The 24357-nt window shown below is 38.0% G+C and overlaps 1 protein-coding gene across 3 annotated transcripts in view; it reads left to right on the top strand.

The window, feature by feature from the left end:
* Hers (Histone gene-specific Epigenetic Repressor in late S phase) overlaps nucleotides 1-24357 on the top strand; it is a 42875-nt gene that overhangs the window by 11912 nt on the left and 6606 nt on the right. Inside the window, exons 1-2 of one of the 3 annotated variants that reach the window (XM_070287775.1) lie at nucleotides 9594-9708; nucleotides 23047-23944. The exons of 1 other annotated variant lie outside the window; for it this stretch is intronic. In XM_070287775.1, coding sequence (XP_070143876.1) covers nucleotides 23392-23944 — 553 coding nt within the window. In that variant the 5' untranslated portion in view covers nucleotides 9594-9708; nucleotides 23047-23391. Of the gene's footprint in view, nucleotides 1-9593; nucleotides 9751-23046; nucleotides 23945-24357 lie in introns of those variants that run through there. One more of the 3 variants, XM_017174679.3, reaches the window with a different exon arrangement.

Here is a 24357-nt window from a genome sequence, read left to right as displayed (position 1 = left end):
TACCATATTGGAAAGGATACAATATATACTATATATTAAAGCTATTTTAGCTATAGGATATAGTAATCCAAGTCCTAATTTTTGGTTCTATAATTTCCCAATGGATCCTAGGATAGCTCTATGAAATAGTGCTATCTGATGGGTTTTGAAAGAAGACGTTTTATTCAGATATTCAAAAAATTAAGAGCTTGCATAGAAATATACGTTTCTAGCTAGATCTTTTTGACTTATGATGCTAATTAGGAATATATAAAGAAATATATTAACATTAATTTAAAATTTGATTTAAATCAGGTAGTGCAAAAGTCTTAATAGCTTAAAATATGCAAAATAAAGAGAAACCTTTTCTATTCTTTAGCCTTTTTCTCAAGGGCCATATTTTTTTGGGCCGCACTGTACTTGACCCAATGGGACGTGACCTGGGCTCATGTGCTTGAGGTTCATAAAAAGGACTACAAATGTGAAGCTCACCCGGCTCGGCTGCCAGCAATATGAATGACAAACGAGTTGCCATTGAATAATTCAGCTTACGAGTCCGTGGAATTGTGTGGCAAATGAATATGGCCAGTTTAGTGCCGACCAAAATGCGCTCAAAGCTGAGCTTAGCCTAAATGGCAACACAATTGTGGCTGAATGAGCCTGGAGATATAAAGAGATACGACAGTTTCAAACGAGAAGATGTGTTTTAAATATCTAATAAATGCTAAAATTTGAATAATTTGAAACTTGATGAATTGAGAAATCTTAGAATTAGGTGTAGTAAAAGATATCTATAAAATTATTTTCAGAATATATATGATATTGATTTAGAGAATTTCGAGAAGCTTTTACTATTGATAGTAATAAAAAATGTATTTCCGAGTCTTTCGAAATTAAACTGCAGTGCCAGTTTGACCACAAGGCGTTACTCATTATTATCTGTGACTCAGTTGAGAAGTGTTACTAAAACCCGGGCACACGAAAGGTGCATTAATTGTCATAGAAGTTTCCAGTTCACCTGCCTGGCAGGCAGGCAGGTGTGTGCGTGCTGATGGGCGCATAAGTAATCACTACGCGGCGGCACTATGCCACTTGTGCTGGCAACGAATGGAAATCGAATTGAAATGCAATTCGCAGCAAGAAAACCGCAGCGATCCTGCTCTATCTGGTCGCCTGGTCGCCTACCATTCAATATCCTGTGCAAGGCCAAGCAGCAAAATCGAATTTGCATCGCGGCCCCGTCACCGGCCCCGGCAGTGTCACCGCAGGATTCTGCTGTCATCAAAGTGTCAGATCCTGTGGAACATTGATGATGATATTGGCCTCGCTTCACTGGCCAGCAGCACCAGCAGCAGCAGCGGCTGACCTTTGCTCGTACGGCTTTACTGTTCTACCCTCAATTAGGTCACTCAAGGGTGGCACTGGGTGGCACTCGAAACAGAGCTTTTGTGGCGACTCCTCCACAAACGCAATTTCATTGCACACGCACACACCCGCTGTGTGTGCACACATTTCAATTTTCGGGGCAAGCGTAGCTTCCGGTGGTGTTTCACTGCTGGATTTTCGGTTGCCACCTCACCCGCCACCTTTTGGAGCTCCACCTGTTTGAATCTGTATGCCAGTGATTTACGTCTGTTTGTTTATTGTCCTTCGCTGGTTTTGGCCTCGCAGGAAAGCGATTTAAGTTTAAGGCCTTAAACTTGCAAAGTTCTCTGTGGGTTATTAGGTATTTCAAGAAGTTATAATGGTTTTAATTTATTATATCTTTTGTACAAATATTTTACATATCTCCTTTAGCAGTCTATATATTTCCATGATCCTGAGACTCACCTTAAAGCAGTTTTTAGTTGCCAATTCCTTGCTTTGGGTGGTTTACCCCCTCAATGATTGTCCAAATTCTACTTTCATTTTTGTCTTTAATGGATTCTTTGGAGCTGTGAGCAATTAGCAGGCCATTTGCAATTGCCGCCAACATAATTGTCACTGTTTCCCATGATTTCCCTTGATTAGCATCGCACGTCGCACACTCGTAAACAAAGTACGCACACGCGAAAACTCTTTGGGGCGTCGCACAAGAGCTGGGGGGAAAAAAATGAAAAAAAAAAAATGGGAAAAATGAAAACGGAAAAAGGGAAAATTCGCCTGAAGCTCTGCCAGCTACAGAGCAGCGCAGAAATTACAAAATCTGATTTGACACGCAAAGCCACAAAGTGAACAAAAACGACAATAGCCGTAATGGCAGTAAAACAACAAAACAGGACAAAACGGGGGGCGTGACAGTGGCAGTGGGGGGAAGAGGGGGATATATGGAGGGGTGGTGGGTAGAGAATTAGGTGGAGAATTGCTCAAATGGCGGAGAATGCTGCCGCTGCTTCTGCTGGCCACATAAATGATTGGCGTGCAAAAGCGTTTAGCGGCAGTCAGATTATTTTTTGTGTTTATGCTGATGTTTTATGCTGCTCCGATGACGACGACAAGTCAAGGTCATCGAGGGGGTGGAGAAAAAGGGTGTTTTATCTTCTTTTTATTTGTGAGAAGGTGAGAAAAGCGGAACATGAACTGGAATGCGAATTTTGAGCCAGGTGAAAGGCGAAACAGGAATTTAAAAGTTCAGATACATGAGGAGGATATTAACTTGTGTGTAAAATGGTTGACAAAGGTTGGCTTTTTGGCTTTTACGTTATGTTTTAAGGAAAAGAAATCTTTAGAATTGAGTTATATCAATTATATATGGATTTCTTACCTATTTAAAGAAATCTTTTTCTTATATATATTATCTATTTAAATTTTTTAAACAATTGGTAATAAACTAAGACCTAACTTAGGGTTAATAGACCCTTGGCTCCTCTCTCTGTTATTATTAAATTTATAAAATTCAAACTTCAAACTTAATGAAATACTGAAATTAATTAAATGCTATGCTCTCCTTTCTGAAACTGTTACATGAACTTTTAATTACGGCTTTTACTCTGCCTGTCAAATATACTACCTATATCTGGTCAATATTTACTAGGTTATTGCCTTGAAACGAGGTCAAATACCATGTCACATATGCAAACTTGTACAGTGTTGATGTTGGTTTACTTTTTGGGTTGCCTCTCCTGTATATAACTTTACTTGATGATTTTTCAAATGAACTATTTGAAACGTGTATTGATTGTATATATACATATATGCTTAATTATCTCATAAACTTATATATAGAAAAATATATATATATAAGTCAGATACTATTATGGTTGTGACCTTAATTTGTCCATATTTTCCTCATTGTTTTAATAAATAGAGAGCATGTGTAGGGCTAATCACTTTTGTGTAATTCCATTTTATGAGGTGACTTTAAGAGATTGTTTGAAATTTTACATTTTCCTTTCATTATTCTCAATATTTAAGCAAATAATTAGTAAGGACTTGCTTTACAAAACTGTTATATTCGAACTTTTAGCAGAAATTCGGAAATCCAGAAATCTTGTAACCTGGACATCTTCGTCTTTTCACAACATCCCAATAAATACTATAAATATTTTACTTTAACTATCTTTTCTATAATTTATAAAATTGTACTGGCAAAAATTCCAAATTTCTATGGTTTCTTGATAGCTCTCTCGGTATTATATCCGCCAATGAAATCAAGTGTAAACGTCGCCCCCCTGATTATTTTTCATGTTGGCCTTGAAAAAGCCAGCCAAAAACAACCACGGCCTTTGTTTTGTTAACTAAATTGCCCTTGATGGCTTACTGGCTTATGGATTTGCTTGTTGGCTTCGGTGGCCAAAAAGGGTTGCCAGAAATTGCGCCTTCCCGCTTTTCCACCCTCCAAAAAAAAAGGAAGAAAAAAAAAAAACGGAGCCTTGACATTTTTAAAACACATCGTTCGCTGGATGGCCTTCCTCCGCTTCTTTTTTTTTTTTCTTTGTTCGCGTCCTTGTCGCTTATTTGCGTTTCCTTTGCCAGCAAAAGCCGTTAAATGCGCTTTTGCACTTTGTCTCCCTATGCAGCCCATCGCCCACCCCCCTGTTTATTCATTACGTTCGTTCATTGTCTTGTTCTGCGCCAAAGTTGATTTGCAAGCGGATGAAGAAGGTCAAGGAGCAGCCATCAGCCAACAGCTAACAGCCAACACATGTGCCAGGCACATGGGACAAAAAAAAAAAAAAAGAGTGGGCGGAAATGGATGTGGGATGCATTCTGCGCGACAAACTTGAATCTCTTGATGATTCGGGGGAAATATATCGAACGTATTTAAAGTGGGAATCAGGCAAGAAATAAACCTTGTACTTATTTTAGTCATAAGCAAGTACCTTAAAAGAAGTCTTACAGGAAACAGCTTTGCAAAGCAATGAAAGAATGCAGCTAAATAAATTCTCTTGTTCCATACTGAGTGTGAGCTTGTACATTGCAGGCAGAGCTTGAAAGAAAAAACTATAAAGATCAAGAAAACTTTCTTGTTTGCTACTAGGTAGAACTCGTAAGTGTTGCAGCTGACTTGCTTGTACATGGCAGGCAAAGCTTCGAAGAGATAGCGAGATACAGCAAAAATGCAGAGGTATTTTAAAGAAGAGTGCTTCCTTTTGCCAAATTGATCATATATTTCGATCTTCCCTTTTAAATGGCTTAGTAATACGTAAACCTCTTACAACATCTCGTAGTAACAAGCAACTGGTAATACTTTAAGGCTTGGTTCTGATAATCCCTTTTAAAACATCTGAAATGTTGGCATTATCCTGACTCTCATACACGTATTCCCCACGCACTATTGTTAAAGTGTTTCATCCGACAAGGATATTTGCCTGACAGGCCCACACTTGTGGCTATTATTGTTACCATCATCGTAGTAATTATCGTCACTATCATGGACACAATCATTGTAATAGGCGGGCAACACCCATTCGACGTGCCATCCATCTCGTCTGGAACGCCCGGACGGACCACGGACAAGAGGACCAGACCAAGCCCAGACCAGGCCTCGACCAGACTATATTCCGTAGGCGTCGATAATTGTTCTATTAGGCAAATGAGTTCAGGAGGCGCACAGGTAGCCGGTACTGGTAACAGGTAGCAAGGCGGTGATGATGGTGGTGGTGGCGGTGGCCCTCATCCTGGTCTGTTGAAACGATGCCCTTGGATTTTCCAAACATGCATTTGTGTCAAGGTTGTCGAGTGGTCAACTGTTAAACTGGTAAACTGGTCAGCAGCTGCCTCTCATCGAGCGGTTGGCTCTTGCGGATCAAGATTCGGGATGCCACCAGTTAGGGAGGAGGGCGGCAAGCTCGAGAGCCTGGTAATGATAATGCTGATGATGATGGCAATGGGCTCGCTATGGCGATGATGATTGTAGTGCTGCTGCTGCTTCTGCTGTTGCTGGCAGGCTCAAGTGCAGTATGAAACTTAAACATGCAAATTATGGTTATGGCAAGTGGCAAGTGGGAATAAGGAATGGGAAGTGCTGGGGCTCGCAGGTTGTTCTAGGAAGTCGTTAGTGAATGGGGCTGGTCGAGAACAACTATATTCACTTAACTACCCACGATATTGTACAAGCGTAGCGTAATAGGCACCCATTAAATGCCCTCCACTGAGTTGGATATTGTACTTAAGAGCAAGTCCTAGCAAGGGCATACAGAATATAGATATTTCAATAAATTGTATTATATAGAAGCTTTCTTAATATATTTACAAAAACACAAAAGAATGTTAATGTTGCCTGTCCGTCAATTAAAATTCTTGTTTTCCCACAAAGATTAAGTGTTTTAAATACCCTATCTTCCCCTTCCAGCCTCAAAATTTACCCAATATGCCTAGTTGAGTCACCTTTTTTTTGATAGATGGCCAGTCTAGCTTATTTCCGACTTCGATCTGCTCGATTAATGGCTGGGAGCTGTCGGCGGGCTGTGCATTATCGCTCTCCTCCATCAATGCGTTTCATTCGCAACAACCTCAACCTCAAGAACCCCGACGACTGCCCACGGTTGATGGTACTATATATATATATATATACATATATGTGCTATATGGTATTGTCTTGTACGGAATGGTGTGGCCGCATAATGTGCTATAGAGTGGTGGTGTCTCTATCGGTCTCATTTGCATGGTTGGGCGACTTCTTTGCTGGACTTACTACTCTTCTTCGTTGTCGTTCCTTTTGGGAGAGATATAACAGCAGATCGGGGATGGGGTTCAGCTCAGCTCAGCTCAGTTGGGTTCGGTTTGGTTTCGTTCAGTTCTCACGTCCGTCGTGGTCGCCTCATCATCATCGTCGGAGGCTTCTTCACTCTGCCCTGGTCATTATAATTTTCCATCCATGTGCTAGCAAGCGTGACCGTTCTGACTTCATTATTACCCCGCTGCAGTTCACTTGAAGAAAAAATTAAAAGAAATAAAATTATCAACTCCTAAAAAGAATTTATAAAATTAAGTGAATTTTTTATTATAAAATTATTTAGGAATTAGGAAAACTTTTGTTTGCTTTTGCAGTTCTATTTGTTCTTTTTGCTTTGAAGTTAAAATTTAAAGTTGTATTTGTTCTTGATTCAAAATAGAAATACAAATAGAAAAGTTCCTCTTTAAAAACTTATTTTTCTCCCAGTGTACCGCCTCACCGCTCAGCTGTTCGCCATCGTGTGTGTCCGCTTCCATTTCCGTTCCGATTGTGTCGCTCTTCTGGTGTGCCAAAAAAATGAAAAAAAAAAGAATCTCACGCTCTGCAAAAGTCCAAAAGGTACTTCTACTAGTCCGTGCTCGAGTCCCGGGTACGAGAGTATCCCCGCATTTGCGAAAGAGCAAACAAGTTTGCCAACAATGGATGGTCAAGAGCTTGATAAATTTGGCGCAGCGAGCGAAATGCATAGGAAAATAGAAAACAAATTAGATATTGCCGTTTTCACCGCTCTCCAACTCTTCACTCTTTGCTCTCAGCAGTGCATTTTCTTCCCGAAAAAACTTTCTCCGCTGCGTCCGGCTTGCTGTGACTGCCCTTAATGGGCCAAGATACAAATGTATCTGCATCCGAATCTGACACTGTAACTGCAGCTGTTTGGAGAGTTGAGCTTAAAAAAATGGGGAATTTGTTTCTTATTATTTCATTATAAATTAGAAACAACGTATTGATCTAGGTATTATTTATTATAAAACATTACATTTAACGGGTTGAGATACAAATGTATCTGCATCCATATCTGTTCCTGCAACTGCAGTTGTAAACAAAAATTGTAAGCAGAATTGCTTTTCTTATACTTAAATTATAAATTATAAACAAATGTACGTAATTATTTATAACTTATCTTATATTTTAAATTTTTAAAAAATCTGAGAAAAACCAAAGGACTTTCGAACAACATAGATAGCATTTATATATGTATATTACACCTTTATAAACTTAACTTAATATTAAAACCTAATCCATTAATATCTTTAAATTATATACATATATTCGAAGGCTTATTTCTGATAACTACATAAAATTCCTATTAGTTAAAATGATATTCCCCATGAATGTCTTAGCGAGTCTTTGCTGTTTTGGTGAATCACTCGCATGACTCACTTGGGTCACTTCAGTTTCCAGAACCCACAGCCCACACAAAAATAAGTAAATCCAAAACACAAAAAAAAAAATATATATATATAAAGGAAAAAAAAGAACGAAAACCATAATTATCAACGGGACATTTTGGGCACGCGCTGCGCTCGCCGCCTTCGGCCCGCACTTTCTACCAGTTTGATTTTATTTTTTTTTTCGTTTTGACTCTGTCATTTCTACGGCCTCTTAACTTGGCTATCTTATCAGCACCAGCACCGTGCAAAAAAAAAGGTGGTCACCAGATTTCGTTAAACAAAACTACGACAATCCGTATAGAAAACGCAATGTATCTTTATCAATTTGGAAAGAAAAACACAATAAAAAAAAAAACAAAAACCAAACCAAAAGAAAGCTAAACAAAAATAATCTAACGAAACCTTATTTAACAATTTTCGCCTTACAAAGTGCTCACAAAGTGTACTTCGAGATCAAAGAGGTCTCAATTTCTAATTCTTATCAGCAATATTGCAGTGGTTTCGTTTTTGTGGTTAGATCACAGCTGGAAAAAAGGAAACAACGTCAAATTGTTGAAAGAATAACTCAAATAAATATACATAGATTTAAATTAAGTGGAAATGAAATTGTTTAATTAAATAATATTAACAAGTTTTGATTTAGCTTAACTAAAGGTTAGGTAAGATTGGTCTCCAAGCTTTAGTCTATAATCTGTATATAAACCTCTGTAAACTTAGAAACTTCAACAGTTTAAACATTATTCCAAGTTAAAAAAGGATTTAAACCATTCGAAAACATATTTTCAGATACTTTGGCAATCTAAAATACTCTACTTAAAAATTCTTTAAAATACTTTGAAGACTCTGTTTTCTAAAACACAATTTTTAGAGGTCTTTCTAGACTAAAATTTCATCTAGTAGATTCTACATAAAAGCGCTTGGGCTAAGGGTGATTGGCAAAGTGCTGAGTAGTCTGTCAATTGAATTAAAGTCTTTATCTTTGCTTTCTTGTTGTCCCGATAACTCAATTCAAATTTATTCCAGGCGAAAGGGGGTAGGGGAATGTGAATGAGAATAAGAATGAGAATAAGGAGGGGGATATAGGAATGGGTTTGGGTTTGGGTTTGGGGGATGCTGCTGATGATGATGGCTCCCTGGCTGACATTTTGGTCACTCCCATTCTTGGACAATAGTCTGGTTCCAATGGCAGCTCCTGTTTTGCTAGAAAGTTGGACTGGACTTGCTGTTGTTGTTTTTTAAATATGCAAAAGTTGCTAAAAATAACAATTGGAGTAAAATATTATGGTCTTAATGAGACTTGGATAAATGAAAATAAGTTTTTACTTAACATTATAACTAACTTTAAAACCTAAACTTTAACATAACTTTGGTAATCTTCATAGACTTTCTGTTTAATTTTCAAGAATTTTCAAAGATTTCCCTACATTTGTCTAAGAATTTAAGGTGATTTTTAAAACAAAACTCTGTTAAAAATCTAAAGATCTCTGGACCCTTGACTAACGGGTATTGTGGAACTCGGAAAATTTCGCGACTACTGTTATTGCGATCTGGCTTTTCTTTTTTTTATTGTCCCCCCCTTCCACCACCCAGCCTAGTCCAACCATCGAACATTCCCGAGAGAAAGACACACAGAGAGAGAGAGAGGGAGAGACCGCGAGCCGAGAGAGAGTTGACACTTCGGCTCGACTCGTGGCGACATCCTTCGACCAATCAGAGAGCAGCTTGGACGCTTCGTGAGCCTTCGGTAGTCGTGTTGTTGTTGCATAATGACCAAAAGGCGACGGACAACGACAAGTGTTGGCCACACAACAACAAAAACAACAATAACAACATAAACAACACTGACAAAAACCCAAAAATTTCGGCCACCAAATGTAAAAAGAGCTTACAACACACACAAGACCCACACACACACACACGACGCTCTCGGAAGAACGGAGAGCGAATGCTTATGGCGGCTCGTTCGGGCGCTCTTCGGCTGACACTCGGGCGCTCTTCGGCTGGCACTCGGCTGGCTCCGGCGGCAGAGCAGCAGCAGAGCAGCGGCAGTGCTGCTCTACCTGTCGAACCGTTACAACGCGTCAGCGCAACGCGGACGCGCGCCAGAAGAAGAAGAAGAGGCAATAGCAACACGCATTGCATCGCCGCAGCAGCCAAAAAAAAAAAAGAAACAAAAACAAAGTAAAAAACACCGCAACATCGACTGTGGCAGCAACGTTGCATGTAAAGCTTTGTGTTACTTTTTTTAACAGTGTTTTACATCTCTTTTTTTTGCGGTGTCTTCTCGTGTTTTGTTGTTTTTGCGTTCGTCGCAGACAACAAAAGTGGCAAAGTTTTCGCCGCGGAATTGCTCATACGCCCCGTCTCTCGCACTCGCACACACACACACACACACACACACACACACAGAGACAACTGAGCGCGCGTTTTGTGTTTTTTTTTTCGCTGGTGACGTGCAAAAAAAGCAATAAAATAATTATAATAATAATAAAAAAAGTAATAACAACAACAGCAGCAAAAAAGTGGGCAGCAGAAATGCATTGAAATCAAAACCAAAACAAAAGAGAGAAAAAACAAACCGATACCGAAATCGAAATCGAAAAATAAATAAATCATTTATTATTAAAACATTGCAAAGTAAGCCTACACACACGCACACATGGACTACTGGCTCACCAACACACACACATACAGGCAGGGCAGATAGAGCAACAAGTTTGCGTGCCACAAAATTTCCATTCGGCAATTTTTATTTGCGTTTTGTGTTTTTGTTTGTTTTCTGTTTTCATTTTTCTGTTTTTCTGTTTAGTAAGTAGTAGTAAGTGTGATTGCAATGCTCATTTATTATTGAAATGATTATTTTATCAGTAAATTAACTTTATCTTGTTTTCTGTTCGTTCGGAGAAATAATATATATTAAATGCGCGACACTTTGAGTGGCAACTCAATTGAAATATATATCCAATTTCATGCAGATTTCTGGTATTTCTTTAACCGAACTTGAAGCTTTGCTCCCTTTTTTTGCTTAATAGTTCACTGGAATGAGGTCTTAAATGTAAGAAAACTGCAACTGTTGGCTAAAAATCAAATATTTAAGAGCCACAGGAATTTCACAAGACTTGAAAATCATAAGAAGTTTGAATAGCTAATCATTTTCTGTGATATTTTTCGGCTTATATTGATTTAATATAAAAGTAGTTGCTTTGGGTTTTGGCTTTTTAAGCTGTATATATTTTATTAACTTCCATTTTGACCAGAAAACATTGTTCTTATTATACCCTTGCAGGGTATTATAATTTCAGTCAGAAGTTTGCAACGCAGTGAAGGAGACGTTTCCGACCCTATAAAGTATATATATTCTTGATCAGCATCAACAGCCGAGTCGATCTAGCCATGTCCGTCTGTCCGTCTGTCCGTCTGTCCGTCTGTCCGTCTGTCCACCTGTCCGTTTCTACGCAAACTAGTCCCTCAGTTTAAAAGCTATCTGAATGAAACTTTGCATATAGTCTTCTATATACTCTCACTGCTATATATGTCGGAACGGGCCGGATCGGACGACTATATCATATAGCTGCCATACAAATGTCCGATAAATTTTTAGAAAAAAAATTATTACTTTGCTGTTTTTCAATATTTTTGCACCATTTTTGAGATATGGCCATTTTATATTATTTCTGAATTTTGGTAAAAATTTTATAAAAATCGGACGACTATATGATATAGCTGCCATAGGAACGATCGGGAAATTAATAGGAAAAAAATTATAGCTTCGTTGTTTTTCAACGTATTTGTATCTACTCTGAGATATAGGCTTTTTTTATTGTTCTAGAATTTTGGTATAAATTTCATAAAAATCGGACAACTATATCATATAGCTGCCATATAAACCGATCGGTAGATGTATACAAAATGTAAAGCTGGGAATGCAAAACTGTAACTGTCAAACTGTAAACATAATAAGTATAGGTAAAATGTAATGAAATAATATCTGCAAGGGTATACAAACTTCGGCGTGCCGAAGTTAGCTTCCCCTCTTGTTTTTAATTTATTTATTTGAAACCCTTCAATGATGTTTGCCTCAATTCCTAATAGATTTCGGCATAAATGAGATTAAATCTGTTAAAATGGGATCAAAAAACCTTCAATTCAACTTTATTCAGAATTCCTCTTAGTTCAAAAATTATTCAGCAATCCTAAAAAGTACATAAATTAAGTAAATTAACTAACCTTATCTAACAAAAATCTCTGTAGGTCAAATAACTGCAAGTTTCAGGACTTTATCTTTAAAGTTTTATAAGGTCTTTCTCAAACATGCATATTTGTTGACATTTTTCTGGGTTTGGTCCCCTCACCATCCTTTGTCTTCTATTGTCCTCATGCGTATATATGTACATATCTGTAGTATATATAGTATGTTAAGAGCCCGGGGCCATGTGGACACTGCCAACAGTTGGCGTATCTGCTTAGATCCCAGCCCTCGTCCTTCTTTCTTCTCTGTGTTTTCTGTTTTGAGCGCTCTAAGTACAAGAGCAAAGTATCCTTCTGTCGCCGCCGACGCCGCTGCAGCACACACCTTTGTACTTTAATTCCTGCCGTCTTATTTAGCATCTGCGCCGGGTGTTACTTGAAAAAAAAGGAAAATAAAAATAAATAGGGGAGAGGGAGAGGGAGAGCGACAGCAACAGCGGTTTCAATGTCAATAAGAAGCGTCGCACTCACACGCACACACACATGTGGCCTGTGCACGAGTTCAGGACGTGCACACGTACGCACACACTCGAGAGCAACAGTTCTTATATCCTTCGGCTGGTTTATCCTTCTTCTCTCGATTTCACGCTCGTTAAGCCGGCCGCTCTCTCTTCTCTTTCTCTCGCCTTGCGCCTCTTACCTGCTCTCCAGGTCCTGCCCCTGCCCCTGCCCCTACTTCCACCCCTACTCCTGCTCTGGCCTTCGTCCTTTGGCTTATTGTTGTTATTATACGGGACCGAGTGTCATATGTGGCGAATGCGTAATCCGGAGAGCACTATTTAGGGGTGAGAACAGTGCATGGTTAAGGGGGGCTTCGCATTCCCCTTTGTTTCCTGATCATAAGATCAAGGATAACTCCAGCAGGATCTGAACGGGCATCTTAAGAATGAATGAGAAATTTCAATGTCTTTGCTGATGTATTTCAATGAATCTTTTTAAATATCCATTATAAAGAGGATCGTAGGAAAAGCTATAGTCCTTGCTATTATTTTACTTAAATATAGTTTTTGTTTACCAGGATTAATATTACAATTTAATTAGATTTTCTATTTGATATCTATTTTACCCTTATTTCTACCAATAATTTTAAAACTAAAACAAAATGTAGACTTTTATTTTGTGTTAGGAACTCTTCTTGCAGTGGAAAATATAATAAATAAATTATAAATTAGCATTGGAAAACATGAAGCATTTAACAAGTTTCCATAACAAAGGCATCCATCCCACTTTAATTACTTTTAGGTTTGTGCTTTTCTTTTCTGTTTCAATTAAATGGGAAATTAAATTACCTGAATTACCTGGTGTTTGCTTGCAGTTCTCAGTGTTTCTGTGTGTTGTGTTTGTGCTCTGAAGTTTTGCAATCTTGGCTTGTTCGCTGGATTTTTAAGGGTTGTGCACACCCCTACTCAAAAGCTTTGGCTCTCGCACACACATGCATTAAGGGTTATACACACACACACACACACATTTACATATATTTTTGTATATATGTATGTATATACTGACTTGTGGAACTTGTTTTGCCTGCGACGCACTTTGAAATGTCCTTGAACGCTGCGGCATTTGATAGTTGCTTTTTGTGTGTCGGTGTCTCTGTTTTTGGCACTGCCCCGATATATATTATATGTTATATATATATATATATACATATATTTATATATTTGTCTGCCTTGGATTTTGTCAAAAAATTTGCATTTTGCAGCCCAGCCGCACAACAACAACAACAACAACAGAGTTACCAAGCCAAGTCCAAGTCTAGTTGTGCGGCGTGAAATCGATTCGATTGGCAACTCATAAATAAACATGAGCTGCTCACTAGCTCGCTGGCTGGCTAGCTGGCTGGCTTGATCGTTAAGCCGCGAACTGCACATGTTCTCTGGAAGCACTTTTCTTCCTCCCCGCCCCGATTGACTTCTACAAATCCCCGCAATAACATCCATAGACCATAAAGAATCGACATAACTGTGGCACTATTGTAAATGCAATTAACTGTTGTTCTCTGCCACTATTGCTGCGCAATTGAATGTCGTCGGTTGTCGTTGGACAACCAAAGGGGTTGCAGCAGGGGACATACTACATCCATACATGTGGGCTATATAGGCTATATAGTATGCGATTTAGGGGCAGTTCGGCACACGTCAACTCTATATACGGTAAAAGCTATTATAGGCGGCTCTCGTCAGCTGGTTCGGTCGGTTCCATTTAGATATCATCTTTGTGGGGCAATTTTTAATTTAGTAAACAAACGTCGTCACGTGTCAGAGGGAATTTTTTAAACTTTTTGGCTTGGCTCAACTTCATTAAAACTGCGCAATTGTATGGAAGACTATTTAGTAATTACACAACTTGGCGTTGTATAAACTGATTATTCATTTAAATTGATCGTTTATATGAATATTTTTGAGTTTCTTTTTATTACTTTACATGAAGCTAGCCCCCCATTTATGCAAAAAGTTTATCTAAAATTCCCAAGTACGAATTCAGCGTTGAGTAAATCAGGAACTATTGCAATTTTTGGACTGAAAACTGAATACTATAGGGTAATTTTTTGATGATAACGATGATTTTGAAAGGTTTTCATTTAGTAGATATCACTCTTTGAATTAATGTATTCTATAAAATTCTTCTGTGATCACTTGCTCGCTTCTCGTTGCTTTCTACTCGCTCGCTTACCACCAACTTAATCCCGGTGTTATGCAAATAATTATAATTATATTATATGGAATAATTTCTAGCTCTTCTATGTCTATGATTTTGAAAGGTTTTCATTTCATTTAGTAGATATCACTCTTTGAATTAATTTATTCTATGGAATTCTTCTGGGATCTCTTTCTCGCTTCTCGTTGCTTCCTACTCGATCGCTCGCTTACCGCCCACAACTAGTAGTACTTACTGGGGGACTCTGCTCAGTCCTCCTCCCTCAGTTGGACTGGCTTTTGTTATCGCTCGGCTTTTCTTGGCGTCGCCGGCTGTGTGACCTTCGCATAGCAAAGCGTCGCCGTCGACGTCAGTCAACAGCTTCGCTTATTATAAAAGTATTACGAGCATTCATTTTGCTTATTTCGCTGGCTATCCAAGTCCACGCTTTATCGCATAGTTTCGTATATGTTAATTCGCCCCCACCCTTCTCAGCGTTTCTCTTCCACACCACGCCTTTCCACGATGTTAGTTCAGCTACGAATTCTCACAAAAAATAATGAACCCGGCACTCAAACTCAGTCGCGGACAGCACAAACTCCGAAACCGGAAGTCATCGAAACATGTTTCTTCTTCTACTAGTATGTGCCCATTTTTTTGTGTTTTTTTTTTTCTTTCTTTTATTTTTTTGTAGTTTATTTGAATTGTATATGGAAAGTAACGCGCTTTGGGTGAATTGAAATCGGAATGAAGCTGAAAAATGCCCATGTTTCTGTGGAGCATTATCAGGAATCCATGGGGAGCTAGAAGCAAAGTATTTACTGATGATAAATCAAACTTTAAATTATATGGAACATGATTTCATTGGAAATAATTCTAATAACTTTGGTGGCAAGCTGATTCTCTCTAGAAAGTTTATTATTATTCTTCAGTAAAAGAACATAGCGCTGAACAAGAAATCCAAGTTTTTACATCTAAATTTCATAAAGTTTTTCCACGTCCTATATAAAAAATGGACGAAAATATAGAGCCAAGTAAGTAGTTAGTTAGTTATTTGAGGCCTCCTTTTTCGCTAAGCATTTAAAGAAATTCCACATTTTGCATTCAACGATTTTCTATTGCAATTTGCAAATTCATCTCTTCATTTGTGTGAGTTGCTTTTGGATTCTCCATATAAAGTAATTCGTATCGGGTGAATGCAAATTGGAATGAGACTGGAAATAAAAACCCATAGAATAGTAGGAATTTCTATGCAATTTTTTTGGTTTTAAGTTAACAAAAGGTTGAGTTCTTTAAATTAACGAAATTTCTAGAATTCTTTATATGTTTGTATGTGCTTTTTTTCTATATAATTTGAGGTTCAAGTTTCGTATTTTGAATTTTTTTCTGTGGAATTCAAAGAAATTGAAATAATGAAATTTATTTAGTTTTTCTTAAGAATTGAATTACACTTTATTTAATCTTCTTTTGTTTTTTAATATAAACAAGCTCTACACATAAAGACTAGTTTAATTGTTGCTAACTTTCTTATCACAAAGCTGAATAGTTGGAAATTTCACAATCAGTGCTTTTTTGGATTCCAAAGAAATTGAATTCCTTGGAATTTGTTTTGCATTTAATTCTTTGAATTGGGGAAAATACGAGTTGATAAGAAAATAAATCACTTGAATGGCCTGGTGATTATTGTTTATAATTTCATTTAAAGTAAATTTTTAAATACAAATTTGGTGATGTGCGTGTGTGGTGTGTTGCCTGCCTTCTTGTGTCTCTCAAATTGACACTTAACTTTGAAACAACAATTACAATCAGCAGCAGCTACAATAATAATAACAAAATAAAACCAAAAAATCTCAAGTAAAACAAAATAAAACACAAACACAAGCTGGAGACAAGACAAGAAAAAATATAACAACAAAAATAACAAATGGACTAGGAAAATAACATTTTCACAAAATAAATCTAGGTTTCTCCTTGCCTAAAATTCTAATTGTAATTTCCTAGTTCTGAATTCGAGTCAAAAAGCCAACTCTCCTAGTTTCAAAAGGGGTTTCCCAACCAAACAGAAATAAAACAAGATCCAAAACTAAGGAGATTTTGAAGAGAAGATCTCATTATGTCCGGATTGTATGGCCGAAACATTTCCAATTGGGTTTCGTTTCACAAAACAAAAAATTTGCATATCAGATTTCATCCGTCTGTCTTTTTATCTGTCTGTGTGTGTGTGTGTGTGTGTGTGTGTGTGTGTTTTTGTGTGTTTTTTCTGCTCTTTTTTTTGTTGTTGTGTGTGCGGGCATTATGCAAAAATGCTAATTGAAATGTGTTAATTTGATTGGCAGAGGTCCGAAAGCTGACGACGCGATTTTTAGCTCTCGGCTTGAAGCAGTTTTTTGATGATTTTTTGAATACCCTTGCGGGGAATATAAACTTTACTTACAAGTTTGCAATATTTCTTTACCAAATTTGTTCCTATCATGATTAGCATCAGCAGCAGAAAAGATCTAGTCAATCTACGAAAACTAATCTTTGTCCTTTCTATTTAAATTTTAAAGTAGGTAATTTATACCATGAGCTTTCAGGCAAAACTATAGGAAATTTATTTAAAAAAAATATATATTATATTATTAAAATAAGAATATATATAATAAAATTTTCAAATAGTTATCCTTTAGATTGATTTAAATTGATTATAAAATATATATCAGAAAACTATATCACTTTTCCAAGGGTATCTTAACTTTGGCTTTCCAAAGCTAGCTTCCTTTCTTGTTATTTTCCTGTTTGTATTTTTTGTTAACTTGTTTCTGTTCGGTTTCCGAATAGTTAATCGTAAAAACTAGGCAATCTGAGCTAATGAATAAATATAAAGTCATAAAACCGAACTGAGCAACATAAGCGAGATAATAAAATACATACAAAAAGTGGCAATAAAAAAATGCTCGCGCTTTATTTCTAGCTCTCCGGCTGTGTCTATGTTTTATTTAATTTTATTTGATTCTTTTCGTTTTATTTATATATATTTTTTTTTGCACACACTTACCTTATAATTGCCGCCAAAAACAGTGAAGAAAACAAACTTTAACTAAAACGAAAACTGGAAGCAAACAAATGCCAAGAAAAAACGACACCAAAAATTGAAAAGAAAAATAATAAAAAATATATAAAACTAATTGAAAAAACGCGGTCGCGATTCCTAAAAAAAAAAACAATAGTGACAGGGGAGAAGAGAGAAAAGTAGTTAGGTGAGAGAAAAAGGTAGAGAGAAAGACAGTGTGAGTATTTTGATGTCAATTTCAACGTCTTTCTCAATTTCTCTGTGTTTGCTTGTTTCTTTGTTTGTTGCCATTGTTGCCGTTATTCTAATTGTTGTCTCTTTGTGAATTAAATAATAAAATATTTATACTCGTTGTCGTTGGTTGTTACTCGTCAAAAACATGGCTCTTTCTCTGGATTTTTTTTTCGGATTTAAAATTACACCTTTAAATCAATGCAACTGCACTACAACTATCGATTTTCTAACCAAATCACTTACCTCATGTGTGTTTCATCGTACGTTGACATCATTCTTGGTTTCATTACTTACTTGCCTGTACTAATTAATAATTGTCACTATTTCACCCATTGTACTTTCTCATCCTTAAACACTAGGCTTTTAAATGGTATTTAAACTATAGCATTAACTTTCAAGGGGTTTATTTTTTACTTCTGTGACCAATAGAATTCTATAGTAAATCAGAAACAAGTCAACTTATTTGCAGAAGCTAGAACCCGTTGGGAATTTTAATTAAAAACAAAGGCTTCTTTCAGAAGAGAGTCTGATATTTTCCCCATAATATCCCATTCCATAGTAATTGAATTATTCAATTAACATATTCAATTACGAGATATATTATTGGTAATTCTTCCAGAAGATGTCTGCATCTTGAAGCCACTTCCTTGCCTTAACCTGATAACTATCTCAGCCAGGTCATTAGATCATTCAGTCACCTGGTTACCCCTACACCATGTCCCGAAATTCAAGCCGTCTTGAGTAGAGGAAGTGAGCAATGTGTGAGCAGCTCCTCTCCATTCACACAGTTGCTCCGAGTGAATAATGAATGGCGACACGCCCACTTGCCCCAAAAGTAAAAGGCAGCGGTTCAGATCTGATGGGATCGGGATCGGGGTACTCGTCCTGCAGCCGGCGTTGACCCTTCTTCGCCTCGAAAAGGGGTTCCCTTATTTCAAGTGGTGACTACTTCCACATGTCGAACGAGAAGAACAGCTGACTTGGAACTGTGCAAAGTGGCAGGTACGGTGCCCAGGGCCCCGCTCCTCACCTGTCGTTGGCTTGTGGCAGGTGCCAAAACAAAACCGCAAAATATTGTTTCTCTGCCGGCGGTTACTCTCTGGGTCTTTCTTACCTGACTGGCTGACTGGCTTACCTGTTGTCGTCAGTCGGCAGTTGAGCGCAATTTAATTGAATTTTATTTCAGTTTCTGGAGCGGCATTAGGGTAACGCCCCTCATGCGCCGCCTGCTGTTCCATGGGCTCTTCTCCACCTGCTGCCGGTGCGCCGCTGTGCTCCGTTTTCAGCTGTTAATTCAAAGTAAATTATGTATTTTGCATAATTACAATATTTGACTTTTACTCATGACTGCACGCCAGCCAGCCGCAGCAGCCGCAAAAAAAAAAAGAAGAAAAATAAAGAAGAATACCTGGAGCTACAGTCAGAGGCCGCTTCCTCCTTCTCCTTCCTTCTTCCGTTCATTTATCTTCTTTTGGAATTGGCCTGCTGCTGCTGCTTCTGGTCGTCGTTCTACCAGGTTCTCCTGTTTCCCAGTTCTTTAGTTTCCGACTCTTAATCTCAACTTATCGCCAGAAATTTAAGTTACTCTGCCTTGTATTCCCTCTGATTAATGGCAAATTCGCTGCTGGGTCAAGATCTTAATCGGGTTTTATCGTTGTGGCACCTTTGCAGTGCTCCTGCTGTTGCTTACTTAATCACTAAATCTACTTGATAACAAATGAGAGTCAAAGGAAAACCAAATTCTTATACTTTTGTATTGAAGTAGAGACTTTGTCGACCATTACTTCATGTTAGAATTGTTAAAACCAGTTGAGAATTATAAGCGCAGTGTCAGATTTATGGGCCCAAAAATTTAAGTTAAATGAAAAAGGAAACTAATAAGAGCAAAACATCCTCAAATTGAGGAAAAATACCCTTGAAAACTTTATTTTATCATGGAAACTGTTTCTAAATTTTATACAAATTTGCGTAGTTTTAGGGTGATTCTTCTTATATATAGAAAAATATTTTAAAAAGTGTACACATTATCAAAGTGATATTTATGTGTGTTTTTTTATTTTTATTTCTGCGTTTACTTCTAAATAAAGTGACTCATGCTAATTACACCACATTTGATAATTATATTTTTTCCTACTTTTGTGACAAAACATTCAAGTATATGAGTTTTATATATATAAAGTATATTGTATATATATCTCTGGTTCCCTTTCACCCAGAAAATGATGGGGAGAAAACAAATTTCGTCGCTTATCGATTGTGAAAGGAGAAAGTTGGGATTTTGTATTTTATTTTATATATTTTTCTTTTTTTGGGACTTGCTGCAGGACTGTGCTGCGCCTTGGGGGCCATGGATGAGTTATGGATTCGAGATCCAAAGCGATCGAAGCAGGTGCAATGGGCGGGGTGGGTGCGTTTACCCTTTCCTTTGAGGGCGTGGCATCGTTTTGCGTGCATTTAATTATGCGTAATTATTCACTTAGTCTGTTGTGCCAGACGACGACGTCGACAACGATGATGATGATGATGATGGTGATGGTGATGATGATGATGATGATGATGATGATGATAGTGATGTTTATAATGATGACAACGTTCGTAGTGGCCCTTAATGGCAAGCGTTTTCCGCTAATTGCCTGAACCGCGATCCCGATGATGGGGGCCCTGGAACTCCCTGGAACTTATTGAAGTTGTAAACGTTGTCTAACATGTGCTTACATTTGCATGCATTTTTCATGTGTTACAGCACACCTATTAACAAGAAAAAACCCTACAAGGAATATAAGATCAAGTAATAAACATTTATAAACAAAAATAGACTCGAATATCCAAGCCATCCTTTCGCTGTTGCAACTTAATCGCTAGATTATGTTTGGATCAATCGGATTTAATCAGAGAAATCCAGTCCAGTTCCCCCTTAATCTTCTTCGTATGCGGTAACCATTCTCTTTTGACCCGTATTGTCCAACATGGAATCTAGACATTCACCAAGCTGGCTCTCCATTGCTCCAGAAGAAGCTTAAATCGATGCAAGCGAACGACTTTCTTTTGACTTTGTGAGCTAATTTGTTGCCAAGATTTATTTCATGGTATGCATTTTCAATTTAAGCATTATTTTTAAGTGTTTGCCAGACTGTTTGTAGTAAATAATGGAAGAATTTGGTATTAAAACCAGGTACTTTTGATAAGAAAATATAAACTTTTGGATTTGTAAAAACCTTGTAAAGTTTTTAAAAGATATTTAAACAAATTTAAATAAGGACAAAGAAAATATTAGAAATGGAAAAAATATTAAGTGCTTAAAACCTTTTCTTGCTGTTTTACTGTTTTATTTATTAAATTAGCTGCGAGTGGCAGGTAAAATGTGGGAGGATCTTCTTGTATTAGCGGGCACTGCTCGGCCACACTCAATTTGATTAAATTTGTCGACTTCAAAGGGTTATGGAAAAGCGGAAATAAGATTATTTCATATTGAAGTGGCGCCCCTTTTTCTCTCTCTCTCTGGCTTTTACCTTTCTCAACCTCACTCACCTTTCCATTTAACGTGGAATGACAAACACAGGTTGACGGATGGATATATATAACACCCACACACACCCCGGCTCTCTCTTTCTGTGTGTGTGTGTGTGTGTTTGTGTCTGTGTGCGATTGTGTGTAGGTCAAGTGCAGGCGTTGACAAATTGTCGTCGGTGTTTGCGTTTGCGTGCTGTTTTTGCACAATCCTTGTTGCATTTGACAGGCGATGGCATAAAATAACAATAATGATGACAGCACCTGGCCTGCACTCGAGCGCCATCTATCCGGTGTCGTTCCCCTTATACCCCAACCACCACAGCGCCACCTGTCTTTTGCCAGAGTCCATCTTATGACCAGTGTTGATACAAATTGGTTCTAGAAAATTACTTTTTGTATTTATTATTAAATTAATATTATGATATTATAATTTAAGTCAAAGCTGGCTTAATTTCTCATTAAAAAATCGTTTTTTCATGATCAGCCGAGTCGATCTAGCCATGTCAATTTGTCCGTTTACTCTCAATTTTTAAAATATCCGAATAAAACTTTGCAGTTAGCCTAACTAACTATTCTCACTGATATATATGTAAGTGGGAACGTGCCGGATCAGACGACTATATCATATATCTACCATAGTAACGTTAGAATATTAATGGAAAAAAAGATTAAATATCTGAGATGTCTCCCTGACTTATTTCAGAATTTTGGAATATCTGGTAATGAAAATATATATATTTAAATTTTTTGGTATTTCTTAATATTTTTAATTTGGCTACAAAATAGCCTAAAGCTCAGTACCTTTGCAGGCGCTTATGGCGCGTGACGTCAGCACTGAATATGCTACGTGCCGATGTCCCTGTCTCTGCCGCTGCCTCTGCCTCTGCTGGCGTCGATTTTCACACGCTGCAACTTCAGCGGCAATTGTTATTGTTATTGCTTCGGTTGTTGGTGTTATTGTTGTTGGTGTTATTGTTGTTGTTGTTGTTATTGTTGTTGGTAAGTTGGGGTCTTCGGTTTTCGGTTTCGTTAGTCGCCTTTTGGCTTTCTGGCTTCTCGATGCTTCCCCGCTCCGAGAACAGGCGACAAGTGAGACATGAGAGAGAGAGACCAGAGAGAGTGGGAGTGGGTGGAATGGGTGGCTCTCACCAACAGCTGTTTGTTGTTGGCCGTTGGCACTTGTTGTTCGAAGAACTCGTTTCGATGTCTCCCCTCTGGCGCAACGCAAAGTTGTTGCATCGGCCACCTGATATTAAAAAAATAAAAATGGAAAAATTATTCGTTACTATTCCCCAATATTCCAACCACCCAACAACACCCCTTTATATGCTTTTTAACAAGCCAAAGATATTTCATAAGAAAATCTACGAAAATTGCTGAAAGAAATTCTAAAAGTTGTTCAGTTTCGCTGAGAATTGATATGAGAATATAGGTTTTTTATGCTAAAATAACAAATTAATCATAATAAAAACCCCTAATAAATAGTTAAATATTTTACTAAGTAAAAATAACAAATAAAAAAGCAATTAAACTCAACAAATGTCAAACAAAACTCTACAATCTATAAAAAAAAAACTATGCAATGTTTTCAAATCATATTAAATTAATAAAAAAATATATAAAGAAAAATCGCCAGTAAAAAACACATAAAACAACATATCAACTTATAATAAAATTATTAAACAAATCAAATCACCAGGAAAAGCTCGCGTAAAACCTCAAAGCCTCAAAGTCGCGTAAAAAATATTTAAAAATCATTTTTAAAACTTTTCGCGTAAATCGTGTGTGCGTGTGTGTTGTGTGTGATTTTTGTCTAATTTCCTCTCGTGATTTTGCAGCAAACCAAATGAAGAATTCAAGAAACTTTGAATAACAAAAAAAAAAAAAACCGGAGAAAAGAGCGAAAACTGTTTGAAATTAAATGAAAATAATAAGAGTTGCCTTAACAATGAAACTTCCTTGTTGACATACATATATACATATACATATATATACAAAATACATATACAGTATACATATATATACAAGAAACGCCTATTATATATACACACACACGCGAAGATATATATACAAGAAACAACTTAGCATCTAAAACATATATATATATACAAAAAAACATATATATATTTTGTATACGAGCGGCAACGCAGGGGATTTTGTAAAAATCGCCGATCGAATCGAAGATGCGCCTAAAAGAGACCACAAAAAAGTCGGCAGTTGTAGCAGCAGCAGAAGCAGCAACCACGAAATCCGCCGCCGTGCACAATCCGCTGCTCCCAACCAGCGATCTGATCCAGCTTCAGCTTCATCATCAGTTGCCGCTTTCCCTGCAGCTTCAGCAGCAGCATCATCTTCCTCTTCAGCATCAGCAGCACCACCAATTGCATCATCATCAGCAGCAGCAGCGCTGCTCCAGCGTGGGCAGCACCAGCAGCAGCGGCACCTGCGAAACGGACCGCTCTACACAGTCCGCTGCCCTGTCGCCCGCCGCCGCCGCCGCTGGTGGAATGCCAGGAATGCCAGGAATGCCCGGGATGCCCGGATTGCCCAACCTAAACGAGGCAGGATTCCCAGGAGGGAGCACGAGAAGCAGCATAGCCCCAGGAGCGGATGAGGCAAATGCGGCAGCCGCTGCTGCCTTGGCGGCCAACATTGCCGAATCTTTTACGTTCCTGCAACAGCATGCTGCGCATCATTTTCGCGACATTTTATATGCGGCCCACATGCTGGGAAGAGGTAATGGAGTCCACCATCTCCTCCAGTTGGGTGTAGGGGGGACATTTAGAGAGAGGAGCTGTGGTAGCGAGGGAGGGATTGTTGCACGACCAGCTGCTGCTCGGTGCTATTCCGTAAAGCAAACTGGAGCCGCTCAACTGGTTTCGCTCGCTCACTCGCTTTTTTTTTTCTTTTTCGGCCAGGCCAACTTTCACTTTATGCATTGTTGCCTTACTTCACTTCACTTTACTGCCACGTCCCTCTGCCAACACCGTCTGGTCTCGATTTGTAGTTGCTCCCAGACAGTAGAGGCTTCCTAGAACGGACACACAGAGAAGGCAGTTGCGGTCCTTCAAAAGCAGCTTTAAGCCAGAATGTCCAAGCAAATGATCTGCCCAAAGCACACACGATTGGTTGTTGCAAGATCCAAAAAT

The sequence above is a fragment of the Drosophila kikkawai genome, chromosome X, assembly GCF_030179895.1.
Source record: "Drosophila kikkawai strain 14028-0561.14 chromosome X, DkikHiC1v2, whole genome shotgun sequence".
Taxonomy (NCBI): domain Eukaryota; kingdom Metazoa; phylum Arthropoda; class Insecta; order Diptera; family Drosophilidae; genus Drosophila; species Drosophila kikkawai.
This window is presented reverse-complemented; position numbering and strand designations above follow the sequence as displayed.